The sequence below is a fragment of the Amaranthus tricolor genome, chromosome 17 (genome assembly GCF_026212465.1).
Source record: "Amaranthus tricolor cultivar Red isolate AtriRed21 chromosome 17, ASM2621246v1, whole genome shotgun sequence".
Lineage (NCBI taxonomy): Eukaryota > Viridiplantae > Streptophyta > Magnoliopsida > Caryophyllales > Amaranthaceae > Amaranthus > Amaranthus tricolor.
The window spans coordinates 7,706,855-7,723,364 of record NC_080063.1 but is presented as its reverse complement, the minus strand read 5'-3'; the positions used below and the strand labels follow the sequence as shown (position 1 = coordinate 7,723,364).

At 32.0% G+C, this 16,510-nt stretch overlaps 1 protein-coding gene, 1 long non-coding RNA gene and 1 other non-coding gene across 3 annotated transcripts; 1 reads left to right on the top strand and 2 right to left on the bottom strand.

Moving 5' to 3' along the window:
• The first annotated feature begins 538 nt into the window (after positions 1 to 538).
• On the top strand, positions 539 to 16,028 carry LOC130804504 (amino acid transporter AVT1I-like). Its single transcript, XM_057668961.1, has 3 exons — positions 539 to 828; positions 14,069 to 14,676; positions 15,450 to 16,028. Exons 1-3 carry the CDS (start codon positions 678 to 680, stop codon positions 15,966 to 15,968), a joined length of 1,278 nt encoding a protein of 425 aa, XP_057524944.1. The 5' UTR covers positions 539 to 677; the 3' UTR covers positions 15,969 to 16,028.
• On the bottom strand, positions 3,209 to 6,100 carry LOC130804505 (uncharacterized). Its single transcript, XR_009040025.1, has 3 exons — positions 6,050 to 6,100; positions 5,189 to 5,367; positions 3,209 to 3,287 (listed from the first exon to the last, which is right to left on the bottom strand). It is a non-coding gene; the product is annotated as an uncharacterized LOC130804505 (long non-coding RNA).
• Positions 7,032 to 7,104, bottom strand: TRNAE-CUC (transfer RNA glutamic acid (anticodon CUC)). The gene has a single exon. It is a non-coding gene; the product is annotated as a tRNA-Glu (tRNA).
• Positions 16,029 to 16,510: the final 482 nt, after the last annotated feature.

Sequence of the window (16,510 nt, the reverse complement as noted above, 5' to 3'; positions counted from 1 at the left end):
TTATAGTTGACTTCAACGCTATTCATCAAACAGTCATATGAGATCTTACTTGAATCATCTCGATTCTAAGTATTAGATCTTATTTAAATTTGAATCATGTCGAGTCAAAGTTTATTAATTTCTCGTTTCCATACTTTTTAATATGCATAATTAGAGATATTAACGATTTGATCCGTGCATTGAGTGGTGAAAAAAAACAAATGATGTTAAGTAATACTCCTTCCATTTTCATATATTCTTCTCAAATAATACTTTGTTTGTTTGGTGTTGCTTCCCTTTGTGTTTTGGGAAGTGTTCTTCTTTTATAGTCTAAGTTGTAAAAAGTTTCTTTTAGAGTTAATATATTTCTCTTTTAGCTGCCAAAAAAAATTATGACTTTTTAGTCTACATTCAAATTATTTATGCAAAAAGTAAATGAAAAAACCAAATAAAAATAAAAAAAATGTAAAAACTAAGGAAATATTAATCATGACATTACGTGAAAAAAGTGATACATATATAACCCAATGAATCAACATAAAAAGTAAAGTTGATAAAATAAGCAAAATATATTCAACGTTATAATGTGATCCTTGGTTTGTATATGATACATCGTTTTCCTTCTCTATTCTCTCTCACAAAATTCACACATTCATTATAAAGAGAAAATAAAATAGCAAGAAAAACAACTAACGATAATGGAGGGTGAGAATAATGATAGCAACAAGCTGGTTGATGTTAGTGAACCACTGCTCAATGAATTGGAAGCACCAAATATTAACATATCAATTAAAGAAGGCAACACTTCTTTTTTTCAGACTTGTTTCAATGGCCTCAACTCCATCACCGGTACGCCACCCTTCTTTACTTTTCATCATTCTATTACTAAATATTATGTTAATAGGGCAGAATCTAAGTTTGGGTCTGTCTGCTTAGGTTATGACTCGACTCGAGAATTCATCTTTAAATCCTAATCATAGCTTTTAGAGGCGAATCTAAAATAAAATCAAATGGTGTCGATAATATTAAAAAAAAATACTTGCATCCACGTTTTGAAATTGAAAAGGTTTTGAAATGATTACCCGAGAAAGTATTCTGAGACTTTAAAGACCAACTTTTTAATTTAATCGTCCGTACTTTTCAATGTTTGTCTTCTCATGTTTATGAGTGTGAAGACAAAAAATTTTGATTAAAATCTAAATGGATATGTATTCTTTTCAGAATTAAAAAGTGATTGGTGAGGTTTTGAACAAATAATGTCAATGTTGGAACAAAAGCAAAACTCCTACAAATATTTATCTAAAAAGTAACGTTATTTAGATATATAATTTTATATATTATGAGTTAAATGCTATCAGTTGATATTCTTGACTTGCATTGCATATTTGCTTTCGCCCATATATATATATATATATATATATATATATATATATATATATATAATTGTATTTATTGCCTTAAAAGCATAGATGAGTGTTGGATTTACCTTAAATGTTTTGAGTTACCATTGAGAAATTAAAGCTTGCGACAGTCTATCATATTTTTTGTTAATAATTGTGGATTTGTGGTTAACGAGAGAGAGATGAGGGAGTCAATAACGTATTAAATTTGAATTTTTATCCTTCAAAGTGAGGGTTTGAAAATTACGTTTTCTATTGTAGGGAAGGTATACATTAAAATATTATTAAAAAAATTATCAAAAATAATACAATTTTTCTCCCATTTACTGCGAATAATCTTATCTCTGAATTATTTTCTAATAATTTAATTTTTTCGTATGTTTTTTCTTTGTCTAGTGACCTAAACCACCATAACTCCACCCTTTCCCTAACCCATAGAGTATACTAGAAGAAAATACATATTAAAGAAAAAATTATTAAAAAATAATTTATAATTGAAATTATTTACAGTGGATAATTAAAAAATTGAATTATTTTTGACAATTTTTCAAATAGCGTATTATAAAACTATAATATATTATTTATGGTATTTCAATAGAGTATTACTAAAGGACAATTTTTTCCTCTGCACTCCACTCATACTACCTAATTCATATATTTTCTAAGTTTAAAGTTGATGCACATTGCTTTAGTGGGCACTATTTCAATACAAAACTACTTATGTTATGGTTTAATAGTTAAAGATCCAATTTTTTAAAATACAATTAAATAAATTTATAATAGAAACTTTTTAAATAAATATATATACATTATGCATCACAAATGATGTATCCTTAATTTCAGTAGTTTGAAACGTAACCCACAACACATCACCAACATTTTCTAATAATATATAGTTTTATTTTATTTTTAAAATACTTATACTGATAGTGACGGTGAAATATACTACTTAATTTGCTAGTCTTTTTTTTCTATATAAACATTTTTCACAATTTCTGAAGTGTTTAATAAAACCAAATATTTTTAAATTTTAATTTATTACAATATTGACTGTTGACCCATATATATAATACAAAACTTAGATCCGCCCATGCTGCCCTCGTTGTAATGTGCAACTACTACAAGAATGAGAAGACTGTTTATCTAAAGGGGCATCTGATTATGAGTTATGACTAGACCTGGGAAAACGGTCGGTCGGTCGGTCGGGTTTTGGATCGGATTAATTTCGGTCGGGTCATTTTCGGGTCGGGTCAGTTTCGGATCGGGCCAGTTTCAGGTCGGATCACTCCGGGTTTCGGGTCGGTTCGGATTGATCCAACGGGTTACCATAAAACATCAGAATATCCAATCGACTAATACAACATAAAAAAAAAATCATTAAAATGTCTAAAATGCATCATACTACAAAAAAAAAAAATCCAAATGAATCAATTTAAATGTATAAATAAGAACATGTTAAATAGCAAATTGTTCAAACACTTCATCTTCATTTTGATTTTCTTCTTCGCCTTCATCTTCTTTTTCATCTTCATCTTCTTCATCTTCATCTTCATCTTTATCTTCTAAATCTTTGTTAGCTTCTTCATTACACATTGGTGGAAGATCAACCTCTAATCCATTTTCAAGTGGATCTATCAACATAAAACAAATTCACAAAATAAACTATAGTTTTAGTTTAACGAATCGAAGATCATATTATTTGCATTCAAAACTCAAATAATTGATAAATTTACCTTCTTTTACTTTATAACCAAATAGCCAACTACGACTAGTAATTAAAGCCTCAGCAGTATCCGGTTGAAGAGAAGCTCTATACTTAGTAAGCATTCTACCTCCTAAGCTAAAAGCTGACTCGGATGCAACAGTAGTAATTGGAATGGCTAATAAATCCCTTGCCATACGCGCAACCTGTGCATGTCGAGTTTCATTTGTTTTCCACCATTGCAATACATCTAATTCAAGATGATGATCAAGCCTAGACTCCTCAAGATAAATATCTAATTGTGACAAATTTGCACTAGTCCCTCCAGCAAAAGATGAAAATCCCTATTAAAGTACTAGTAATTAGAAGGTTAAAATAATAACAATACAATTATAAAAAACTTCAAAAAAAAAAATACTTACAGGAAGATCATCATCCACGACATGACTACTAGCTTCACGGTCATAGGGAGTATCATTCCTTACATACTCCGCAAATAAATCATAGAGTTTGTCTTTGACTTGGTTGGCTTTCCAGGACCCATTTTGAGGATCCAAGTGTTCAAAACAATATTTGATCAATTGAAATTTATAACGAGGATCCATCATGGCAGCAAAAGAAAGAACAACGCTATAATTTTCCCGATATTTATCAAATTTATTTTTCATATTCTTTGCCATATCTTTTAAAAACTCATCTTCACAATCAGCATATTGTATCAACAAACATTCGATTCTCCACACACTTTTAAAGTACAAGTTGGCAGTTGGATAATTTCTCCCCGAAAACTGTTTTGTTATATCATCAAAAGGTTTTAAAAGTGCAACAATTTTTTTAACCTTTGACCAATCATCATGTGTAGGAATATTAGGAAGGTCGTTGTCAATTCTTTTCAGGTTTTCATAACAAGGACAATAAATCAATGCCCTTTCAAGCATCCTATAGGTAGAATTCCATCTTATAGAACAATCCAACCACAACTTTTTAGAAATACTAACACCAATACCAATTGCACACTCCCTCAACTTTGCTTTTCGTACTTCAGAACCATTTATATACTTAACCAAGGTCTTTATTGTTTTTATTTCATCTCCAATGACCTTCAAACCATCTTGAACAATTAAGTTCAAAATATGAGCACCACAACGAACATGAAAATAATCACCATAAGCAAGCAATGGATTATACACACTTAGACTATGAGCAAGCAATTTTTGCATATTATCATTGTACTTAGCATTGTCTAATGTGATTGAGAACACCTTTTGTTGAAGCTTCCATTCTTTTATAATTGCAATTAACCTCTCATGTATCATGTTGGCATTATGAGGAGGGGGGACATGACAAAAGGCAATAATCTTATTGTGTAACTTCCAATCATCATCAATATAATGTGCAGTTAATGAAAGATAATCCTCATCCACAATCGAATGCACATATCAGTAGTTAAGCAAAATTTTGAAGACACCCCAATGCTCATTTGTTTCTTCAACTTAAGTTTTTCATTTTTATGGACTTCTAAGCAATACTTCTTAGCGGTTTTTCGACAAATAAATTTACAATCTTCATTTAAGAAGCTATGTATAGCTCGATTTTCAGCATCTTCAGCAAATGTAAAGGAATAACCATGTCTTATAATTGCCCTAGCCACTAATTGCTTATACATGGAAGGGTCAAAATGTTTTAGATCACCCTTGTCTTTCTTACCCTTTTTTTGTTTGTTAATTTCAAAAGTAGCTCGTGCAAAGCAAGACTCACTATGACGCTTAAAATTTGTGGTTCCATTAGTAGAATGAGCAAGAATAGGACCTTGTTTGCAATATTTACAAAGAGCTCTTGGAATATTGTCCTCAAACATGTGACCATCAAAACAATCATAATCCTTCCAAACAGGAGAAGTCCATTTTCTTTTTTTACATTCGGACAGTGGCGCATTCATGTTGTTTGTAGCTGCTTGCTCTTCTACTCATAAAGACAAAGAAACAAGTTTGTATCAAGCTGATTACTCAATGACCGACTTAGCAAAATTAAACATTAGACTAATTTATAAAAAAACATTCAGTTAAACTAATTTATAAAAAAAAAAACAAATTTATTCATAACTTACCCACACTTGGACATGAATTCGCACTACATGAAGAAGAGATTGAAAATCCCGGTGAAATAATTGGAGTTGAAGATGGAGTTGAGGATGAAGATGGTGAGAGTTGAGTATATCCTTGAATTATTGGAAGATTTGGCATTGAAAATGGAGATTTTGGAGGTCTTCGTTTTTGTTTTGACATGCTTATCAACAAACAAACAACATACAAAAAACCCATACATTATAAACCCAGACTTTACACAACAGCAACACAAATTTTTAAAGCAGCAAACTTACTTAACTTGTACTACAATTCAATCAATCAACCAAGATCGCCAATAACATAACCAATAATAAGAATTTAACTAACACAGAACACCAATTTCGCAGAGAAGTACACCCTTCAAATTACAGTCCACAATAAGCAACTACATCGACAAATAGGAGCACAAATGTACAATGTAGTCAGCCGTTCAAGTACCACGATTGGTATTATTCATGTCTTTCACTCCTTGATCACAGTTACAGTCGAACATGATCATATACAAAGCATTTTCAGGAAAGCATGTACCAAACAAAAAGGTGGAGTTTTTAGTGTTGTGTGAGCTCCAAAAGTAACCCAAGAACAAACTATCCAGTTATCCATCACTATAGTACTGAAAATCTGAATCAAACTTAATTAAACGTCCTCGGAGATTCAAATCAGAATGAAGACAAAAACAAATCAGAATCAACAACAAATCGAGCGTGAGAATGAAGACAAATCAGAATCAACAAATCAGAATCAACAAGAATCAACAACAAAAACAAAGAATCAACAAAGAATCAAAGGAAAGGGACTAAGGGAATGAAGACAAAGGAGATTCAAATCAGCAAGTAACTTACATTCGACAATGGCGGCAGCAAAATCGAGCGTGAGAACTTGAGGAAGATGAATGGCGGCAGCAAAATCGAGCGTGAGAACTTGAGGAAGATGAATGGCGGCAGCAAAATCGAGCGTCAGAACTTGAGGAAGATGAATGGAGGCAGCAAAATCGAGCGAGAGAACTTGAGGAAGAGGAGGAATGGCGGCGGCAGCAGCAACACTTAGGTTTTTTTAACTTAGGAATGGCGGAAGAGGAGGAAATTCAAGAACTTAGGTTTTTTTAACAAGCACCAACCCGTCGGGTCAGACCCGACCCGGACCCGACCGACCCGTTTTTTTACGGGTTCGGTCATTTTTCGGGTTCGGGTCATAATTTCCGGGTTTCAACCCAATTTTTTCGGGCGGGTTTCGGATCAATTTTCGGGTCGGATCAATTTTTCCCAGGTCTAGTTATGACGATGTACTAGCATATATTGAACGTTATAAATAGAGTATTCAAATCAGATTCAACGATTTGAAATTCATCTGATCTTATAATCAAATTCAATTTAACCCTATTTAAAAAAATTACAATTATGCAAAAATTAATGTAGACATAAAACCCTATTTTAAACCGACCCAAAACACCTGACTCGTAATCAACTTGATAACCCGAATGAACAAGAAAGCGATATAATTTGTGACTAATGTGTTTTCAATAAATTGTTCTTGTCATTTATCAGTTTATTTCTACTGCACAAATTATGAAATAAAAAAAATTACAATTATGCAAAAATCAATGTAAATACGAAACCCGATTTTAAATTGACCCAAAACACCTGATTCGAAATCAACTCAATGACCTGAAAGAACAATAAAGCGATACAATTTGTGACTAATCTGTTTTCAATAAATTGCTCTAGTCATTTATCAGTTTATTTCTACCGCACAAATTATAAAAATTTGTTCAAAAATTGTGCACTTCAAGAAAATATAGTAATCTTGTTGACTGGGAAAAAAAAATTCCGTTGCCGGGACTTGAACCCGGGTCTCTCGGGTGAGAGCCGAGTATCCTAACCAACTAGACTACAACGGATATGGTACGTCATTCGGACATGTGGAAAATACAGATCCTGAAATAGAGTTGGAATCGAGCCCAAATTCTTGCACATTTTGCATCAAAAATTAATATTTTGTAATTTTCATAAAGGGTGTGTTTTAAAAATAAATAAATAATTATATGTTGATGTTGTTATAGGTCTACAATAGGGACAAAGTAAGGGGTTTTAATTTGAGGTTAAAGTATTAATTCCTCCTATTTATCTTAGGTGTCATATTTATTTTTTGGAACACTATCTACCTATTACTCTTAAATTGTATTTTATTAATAATCTATAAGTCAAAATATAGTCGCCCATGTGAGATTTTATTTGATTGTTTTTAATGTAAAATTTATTAATATTAACTTTTTATAATCCTTAATTATACATAATTAGATATGAAGTATTAAGGATTAAATAAGTGCATTGGATAGAATGCATAAAGTAAACGAGATACTTATGATAAATAGGAGGGAGTATAATAAATAAAAAAACATACTGTAGCAAAAAATTATAATTGGATGACCAATACAATAGTAAAATTTTAGTTGAATGACCGATAGAAAAATAATAGTTGCATATGAAAGATTAGCAAAAAGATATAAGTCAAATAACAAAGATTAGCTTAGGTTTTTGATCTAGTAGATTCTTTTAATATTGTATAGAAGTCAACCTGAAAAAAGGTCTTGGTTCAATTCGATTCTCATCCACACTTCAATCATAAGAAGTCTCTAACTAATCGGAGAAATAATGTGGGTTCTAATCACTTCATATGTAACACTTCCACCCTTAGGACCGCCGCTAACTATCCATGGAGACTGTATGTAACAACCTGAATTACCGTTGACTGAGTAAACAGGGTCATCAAGGGGTTTATTTTCCCAAGAAACTGAAATCACACTTCCAAAACTAGAGTAAAGGGATCACCAGCTCTTAAACGTAACTAACTCAGCTATATCTCAAAACAAACATCTAACTAAAATAAAGGATAATCATACAATTCTCCACAAGTCCGATATAACCAACACAGCCAAATCAAATTTACATTTATCCAAAATCCTAATACAAAACTACGAATTCCTAAGTGCTCAGCTCAATATACATCCTTGGAACCTCTAATCACCTCCGCTAATCCATTATTCCCGACTGGTTCCGATCTGTAGACAAGCTAAAAGTTGAAAACAACAGAAGGTCCGATTAAACTGAATGAGAAGTAACAATCCAAAACAACAAAACACAGTAAATCAAATCATAGGTTTAAAAGCAACATCAGTTTCCTAGATCTATGTGCGCACAGGGAGTCTAGTTGAGAGGAACATCCATAGCTCTAAGGCTATGTCACTCTTGGGTGAAGCTAGTCAATATCTGAATGACAATTTACTTCAAAAACAGGGAGTAGGGAACAATGTTCCTCAACTCCGTCAATGACCAGCTCGCAAGTCTGATCCATTGACCATATCATAATATCAACATAAACATTCACAACAACATATGTCTCAACAGTTTTCAATTTCAAAGAGCTTTAGTAAAAAGTTTATTTTCAAGAATGTAGTCTAGCCAAACCCTTTAAGGGACTGCTACTACTCACCAAAAGAACGCTTCAAGAAGCTAAGTCTGGTACTCCGCGATCACTAGAAGGGCTCCTCGATAATATTGCCTCCTGAAGCATAACAAATATAGCATCACAACAAAGCATACGATACTACAACTAGGTTCATATAGCTCACTGCATCTCATCCTAATAATACATCTTAGTTCCATCTTCTATTCTAATATTTCTCATTTCAGAGATTGTGCAAGTCCTAACTCCAACCCTCAATATCATCAAAATAAATAACCTTGCTTTAGTCTAGCTTATATTCTTGTAAAGATTATACGTCTCCACAATTCCCTTTGTATTCCAATTCAAACACTTCCATGTTCATCTAAACTCAAAACCAAGAAACTAAACAAGATTAACAAACTATCCAAAAGAAAGATTCAGCTACTTTATCCATTCAACTAATAATTTCCACACGAACCCTAGATACCTTCAATAACAACCAATCAATCAACATTTAACCATTACCATAATTTGAAAAGGTTAATATTACATTCAAGAACACTGAACTAACCACAACTAAATCATTCGAATAATCTACTACTAAAATCATAGCCCACACTTAAATTCTCATCATCACATAACTCACTAATAACACATTTTCCATGAATTTCCAATTTAATAAATCATCTAACTAACTCATATACATTCCAAGATTCAACAACATTTAGGGTTTAACACATGAATGAAAGATTATACAAGGGAAAGTATATGAATAAGAGTATAATTATTAAGGAAAAACAAGGAAAGAAATCAAGAAGGACTACCTTCTGTTTACAGCAGCAAGAAACGGAAAAATTCAGGTTCAATGCTTTATTTTCAGCTTGGATTTGATGTTTAATCAAGAGGACCAAAACTCACTCAATCCTTCCCCAAATCGGCAGAATTCAAGTCAAGGGAGGAAGATTTCGGCTGCTTCTACACTTATGGTGGTTCGAAATCAAAGAAAAGTTAAAGATAATGCTGAAATAATGTGTCGAAAATCAAAGAAAGAATCGAGTAGATAATACCTGATTAGCTTTAGTTCGTTACTTTTCAAAAAAAATCAAGTGAAGGACTACGTTTCTTGAAGAACCAGGAGAGAAATCAGATGAATAACGAAATTGTTGCTTCGAAATTAGATGAAGGGGATGGTGTTAGGGCTGTGGCTTCCTTCGAAGGTCGAAGACAAAGAAGACAACGGCCATTGTTGTTCTTCTTGCGAAAATCAGAATCAAGGATTCAGAGGGAGAAATCAGAGGAAGAAGTCAGAGGAAGAAGGAATTCGAGGAAGAAGAAATCAGAGGAAGAACATGACTCTGATTCTTCCTATGGGTTCCAACGAGTGAGAGGGAGAAAGAGTAATAAAGGTTTGATATATTTTATTTTTATTTTTATTTATTATTTTTTTTTAAATTAAAAGAAGTAAAAGAGAAAAGAAATTAAGTTTGGAATATTTTTATATTATGTATATATAAGGTCATTCTCGTACTTACAATTCTTTTAAACACACTCATCTTAATTATTAATTTCTCAAATGTTACACTGTAAACTGGCCTCACAAACCATCATAAGTCTTTTTAGCGCGCTTTGGCCTCACTCATGCGCGCCCAGAAAAAATTTCTGGAAGGTCATCCATCCTAAGATGGTTTGTGTGAAGTTCTTAGAAAATGAGTTCCCATGAAAATAAAATGCACCTTATTGATATGAGTAGTATATCAATTTTTTTTTTAAAGCTAAATCTGGGGTATCACTGTAACACCCTCAGAATAGGTCGAACTTTTGAAAACACCCTTTATGAAAAACATGAGCCAAAACCTACTTATGGGAGTGTTACCGCCACATCTATTTCTAATAAAATAAATGTAAGGCTTAACGACTAAGAAATAACTTAATAACTTTAAATCCAACAGAGGGTTTACAACATAAGAAAAGACTGAACGCAATCTATGTCCATATAAAATTTAAACAACTTAAGGTAAAATTTAAACTGAAATACGACTCTAATAAAAGCTATGTTTCTAGGTGATCCTCACTCCACGATTCCCACGCAATCAATAACCTGCAACATAAGAATGCAAGAAAATAAAGGGGAAAACTCTCAAAATCAAAAAATTGAGTAATTCCAACTCCATCCCGTAAAACGATTAAGTTTGAAAATAGTTTAAGAAAATAAAATATAATTAAATTGAAAATAATTTTGAAAAAAAAATATACATATCGCTGAGTTTAAAAGAAAAACAATGTGAGAAAACAATATATATAATATCACATAAACCAATTTATTAATTTGATATTTAATAATGACAAACACATAATCATTTTTTTTAATTTGAGGGAACGAGAACGCCAGTAGGCCGAGGCTTTACCCCTATACCTACTTCATCAAGAGGTCGTCACCCAAAATAATTTAAGGCCAGCAGAGTAGTCTCAGGGAACCCTAGTGTGCACACCCTTTCTACTTGGATCACAACAAATAGAAGGAAGACCAAACATCGTATCAAGTATCAGAAATAATAATACCTGTCGGCAGCTATACTAACCAAACAGGAGAACCTGTTCATCACCCTTATACTTGGATCACAACAAATATAAGAGCTTCATTTCCCTCGTATTACACTTTACGTGATTTAATATATTTTAATAATTCGTCGCAAGCACACAAACATATAATCAAACATACATTATACATTTTATTTTATGATCATAGGTTTTCCCAAGAAAAATATATCTCAAGAATATTCAATTGCAATATTAATATCATAATATATTTCTCCCAAATTCAATCGCATTTAGAATCACTATTAAAATAATAATACAACTCTCATCAAAATAATATTATAAATATTTCTCTTTCAACTAAATCGTATCAAATTTCGTTATCAAAATAATAATATAAATTTTATCAAAATAGTAATTATAAATTCAAGTTTGACAAAAATAATAGTAAATATAATTTGAGAATATATAAAACATAACATCATATAAAATAATGTCATATAAAATCATGCATCCTATTTAAGCACATTAATTATCACTTAGCACATAATACTAACGGGATAGTTCTAATTAGATGGACATTGAGAATTACCTTGTCACGCGATCCTAGACAACGTACGCTCCTAATAATCTCGGTCTAGAATCAGCTGTCTTTAATATCAAAATCTTGCGTTTTCTTGACTGAATTTTAAGCAAATGGGAGATGGAGGAAGTAGTTTGTAGGAGAAAAAGGAAGTCTGAGTAATAATGTGAATGAATTATGGGTAATTGGTTTAATTTATAATAGATAAGTGAGGTTAGTTATAAGATTTAGAGGGAGAAGTAGGAAGTTATTTGTTAATAGAGAGTTATTTTTATTTTTTTTTTATTTTTAAATTTCTGAATTTTTTAATAGAATTATTATTACTATATTATTTATTATTATTATTATTATTATTATTATTATTATTATTATTATTATTATTATTATTTATTTTATTATTTTTTTTAAAAGACGGATGTTACAATCACATCATAAGTCAAACATATACCATTTCAAAACCATTTAACAAAAGGAGGAATGACTCTAATGACTTATAAAATATGCACAATTATCTTTATTTCATCGATACAAATATGGGTGTTCAATGGGCCGGATAAGGCAGGGTTAGGCCTAGGTAAATATGGGCCGAATCGGATAAGGACTCTTTAAACTTAATATGGGCTTTATAAGGGTTGCGCTTTCAAAGCCCGACTGTTTTTATTATTATCACCAATTCTCTTGTGAGAGGGTCTTATGTGTGAGACCACACGTTATATTGGGCTTGGTAGCCCATTAAGAAAATTAAAAGAAAAAACTACTTTACCGGTCCTCTTTCTCTCTCCTTTTTTTTTTCTGATTTACTTTTTCAGTGGTCTCTATGTATTTTTGTTTGCTTGATTATACAAGATAGAATTCTTTCATGATATCAAGATTTCAATTTATAATGTACATTAGGTAGCCATTGCTTGATGTTAAAGACAATGATGATAATGATGATGACAAGTATGGAGATGGAGATGATGAAACATCTCCAACTGATGAATCTATTTTTGCCTCCATCTCTATGTAGTTGTACGACTTCTAAATTTTTTCCCATGACATCTACAAATAGATCATTTTAATTGGATACATTTCAATCATCTAAGTGTAGTAGTTATATGTTTGTGTTTGAAGATTATTTGTGTTTACGTTTGATCAAATATAGTAGTTAAGAAATTATTGGTATAATAGGTATTCCTTTGTAAGTATAATTGAGATCTAATTTGTATGGAAGTCATAAAATAATTGATACCTTTATTTTGTTTTTTAAAGAGAATTTTTATAAATTTTTTATTATTGTATATTTTCCATGCTTTAATGTATACTTATCATATTAATATTTTTGATTTAGTTCTCATTTTTTGAGCTTGCATGCCAAGTGTTTGAAGAAATGCCTAAGAGGAATTTGATTTGATGGGCCTTTTGATCAATTGAATGAGGATTTTTAGCCTTGGAATAAACATTTAAAAATGTATAGTACAGAAGGAATATTAGTTAATGGGATAAGGTATAAAAAAATTATAGTACTTAAGTCATAGAGCAGGCATTTTAAGCTTTGTAATTAAAAATTTGAGTCTTGGAGTTGACATTTTAAGGTTTTGATTAGGATATTAAACTTAAGTATTATATTAGGCAATTTAAGCTTTGTAATTGTCATTTTAAGGCTTGAAATTGGCAAATTTAGGCTTGGAGTACAATATTAAACTTAAGTATTGGAGTAGGCAAATGGAATTGACATTCTAAGAGTTCATTTGGTAGTTTGAAGCTTCGAGTTGTCATTTTAAGCCTTGAAGTAGACATTATAATTATTGAATTAGGCATTTTACAACTTAAATAGGCTGGAATTGTATTGAGGGGAGTTGGGCTGGGATTGTGGGTTGGTCGCATGTGTACAACCATCGCACATGAGATTGACTCAATTATTATAATCCTTATTAATGAATTTATAATAATTAAATTAATATTTATAATGATTAAATTGTAGAAACATTAATAATCTCTATTGTCATTGTCATTTATAATAATAAAATTATCCATCAATAATGCTATTTAAAAGGGCTTTTTTGACCCTTATTATGCCTTTTTATAGTCCGCTTCATTCTAATTATAGTAGAATTCGTTTTTGGCGCGACCCATTTTAACACGACTCTTATAAAATCTTTCTAAAAATGGGCACAATAAAAATTCAAGATGAGAATTTCATTATATGTTCAATGTAACAAAACAAGATGTTGCGACACACAAATTTGTACACCAGACATTACTCATGATAATATGAACTTTAATCCTAATTCTGTGGTAATACTGTGACACTCTGTAGGAATCGGAATTCTATCGGTTCCATATGCATTGGCATCAGGAGGATGGCTGAGCTTAATCTTACTTTTCATCATATCCATGGCGGCTACATACACGGGTTTACTTGTAAAAAGGTGCATGGATGTCGATCCAACCATCAAATCATATCCTGATATAGGCGAACATGCATTTGGTAACATCGGCAAAATTCTGGTAACCCTAGTTCTTTACGCAGATCTCTATATGGTTATCACAGGATCCCTAATTTTAGAGGGCGACAATTTAAACAATTTATTTCCCGATTTGACTGTCGAATTGATTGGAATTTCAATCGACGGAAAATCGAGCTTCATTATAATCGTGGCTCTGATTGTTTTACCGACTGTTTGGTTAGATGATCTTAGCATACTTGCGTATATCTCTGCTGGTGGTGTTGTAGCTTCGTTTGTGATACTAATATCGGTCATATGGGTTGGTGCGTTCGAAGGAATTGGGTTCGAAACAAAAGGAGAATTGTTCAAGTTGAATGGATTGCCGACTGCTGTTAGTTTGTTCATGTTTTGTTATACTGCTCACCCTGTGTTTCCTCCTCTCTATACTTCTATGCACAACAAACAACAATTTTCTACGGTAAATGCTCTGCTCATGCTTAGCTAGCTAGTAGCTGGCGCGCTACTTTTTGACACTACACAGATAGGCACCAATAACGATGGCATCTGGCGTCGCCTAAATGGCTTTAGCGACGCTTTTTTTTGCTCATCGCTGTTGTAGTGGACACTAAATTCAGACGCAATGCCAAGTTGTTGCCTAAAAGGCCACGACCCATCTCGTCGCCACCTTTCAGCAAATTTTTAAAAAATATAGCTATGACCTCAATCCGTCGCCATTTCAAAAAAAAAAATGTCCTTTATATATATAATATTGTGTTTAAATTGTTTATTTTTATTTGTTTTTATAAAAATCTAGGGTAAATGCGAATGCCTGGCTAACAAACTATTTTCTTAAGCTTCATTCTTCCAGCATGCACATTAGAGGTGATAAATAGTGGCGCCTCACTAGGCATTTTAAGTATGGAATTTTTAAATTTAATTATAATAATTGCACAGAAACAAAAAAATTAGAGGGACAATGACATTTTTATTTTAAATATTGAACTTTTTTTTAAAATGTTAACAATTCAAAATTTTTAATTTAGATGAATGGTAGATAGTAAACTCTGATCCTAAGGCGATAAGCCCAAAATACGTCCACCACTATTGTCAAATTCATTATTTCTTGGAATGCTATTCAAATTATTTGGTATTGGTTTGGCTTTATTTATTTCATTATTAGCATCTAACACTAAAATATACTTCTATTTTTTATTTTTGAATCTGCTTAGTGCATTTTTGTATTTATGATAGGTCTTGCTTATATGTTTTGCCGTATGTACCCTTGGTTACGCTATAATGGCAATTCTTGGATATTTAATGTTCGGACCAGAATTGGAATCCCAAATAACATTAAACCTTCCGAAGCAAAAAATGGGTTCACATGTAGCAATCTTCACAACATTGGTAATTCCACTAGCAAAGTATGCACTCATGTTAAAACCAGTGGCGATGTCTTTAGAAAGTTGGTTTCCAACATACCAAAACAAAAAATCATTCAAAATTGTGTTGAGAACAATTTTGGTAGCTACACAAGTAATTGTAGCTTTGTCTGTTCCATTCTTTGGGTATCTAATGTCACTTGTTGGAGCTTTACTAAGTGCTACGGCTTCATTAACAATACCTTGTTTGTGTTACTTGAAAATTTCAGGCACTAAATGGGGAGTTGAGATGGTGCTTATTTTGGCTATTCTACTACTTAGTGTTTTGATTGTAATTTTTGGTACTTATACTTCGGTGCTTCAAATTCTTGGTGAAATCATGAGATCTTGAAAAGGAAATTGTAAACTTTTGACAATTGTGTTATATTAATTTGAATGATTTGCATCTCTATGTGATCTTGAAGAGTATTTAACTATTTATTATTGTGGTTATGGGTAAGGGTTTGTGGCTTAATGGAAAGAGCATGTGCATGTGGAGCAGAAGGTTTGGGGTTTGATCCCTACTGGGCGCAGGTATCAGTTGAGGGTTTCTTGACTGCGTGCATCTTTCTTTATTCCCTCCTTGGGAGAACTGGTATGATTTGTCCGTATCTTTCAGGAAAAAGAAAACCCTCACTCGAACCCTACCTACTTTGTGCGGGATACTGGGAGTGTCCTTTTACCTTTACCTTTTGTTGTGGGTAAGGGCGAAGTTTTTAGTGGGCGAAGATTGACTAAGGACCAACCTCAAAAATTTATAAGAATATAGTATTTGAATGTGAGATATCTGGCCTATGAATTATTAAACTCAAAGTTCGAGTCACAATATGCGTTAGTCTTGTTTTTGATGAAAGTTTGATAACTAAAAGTGTATTTGTCATGTTGATATGAAAA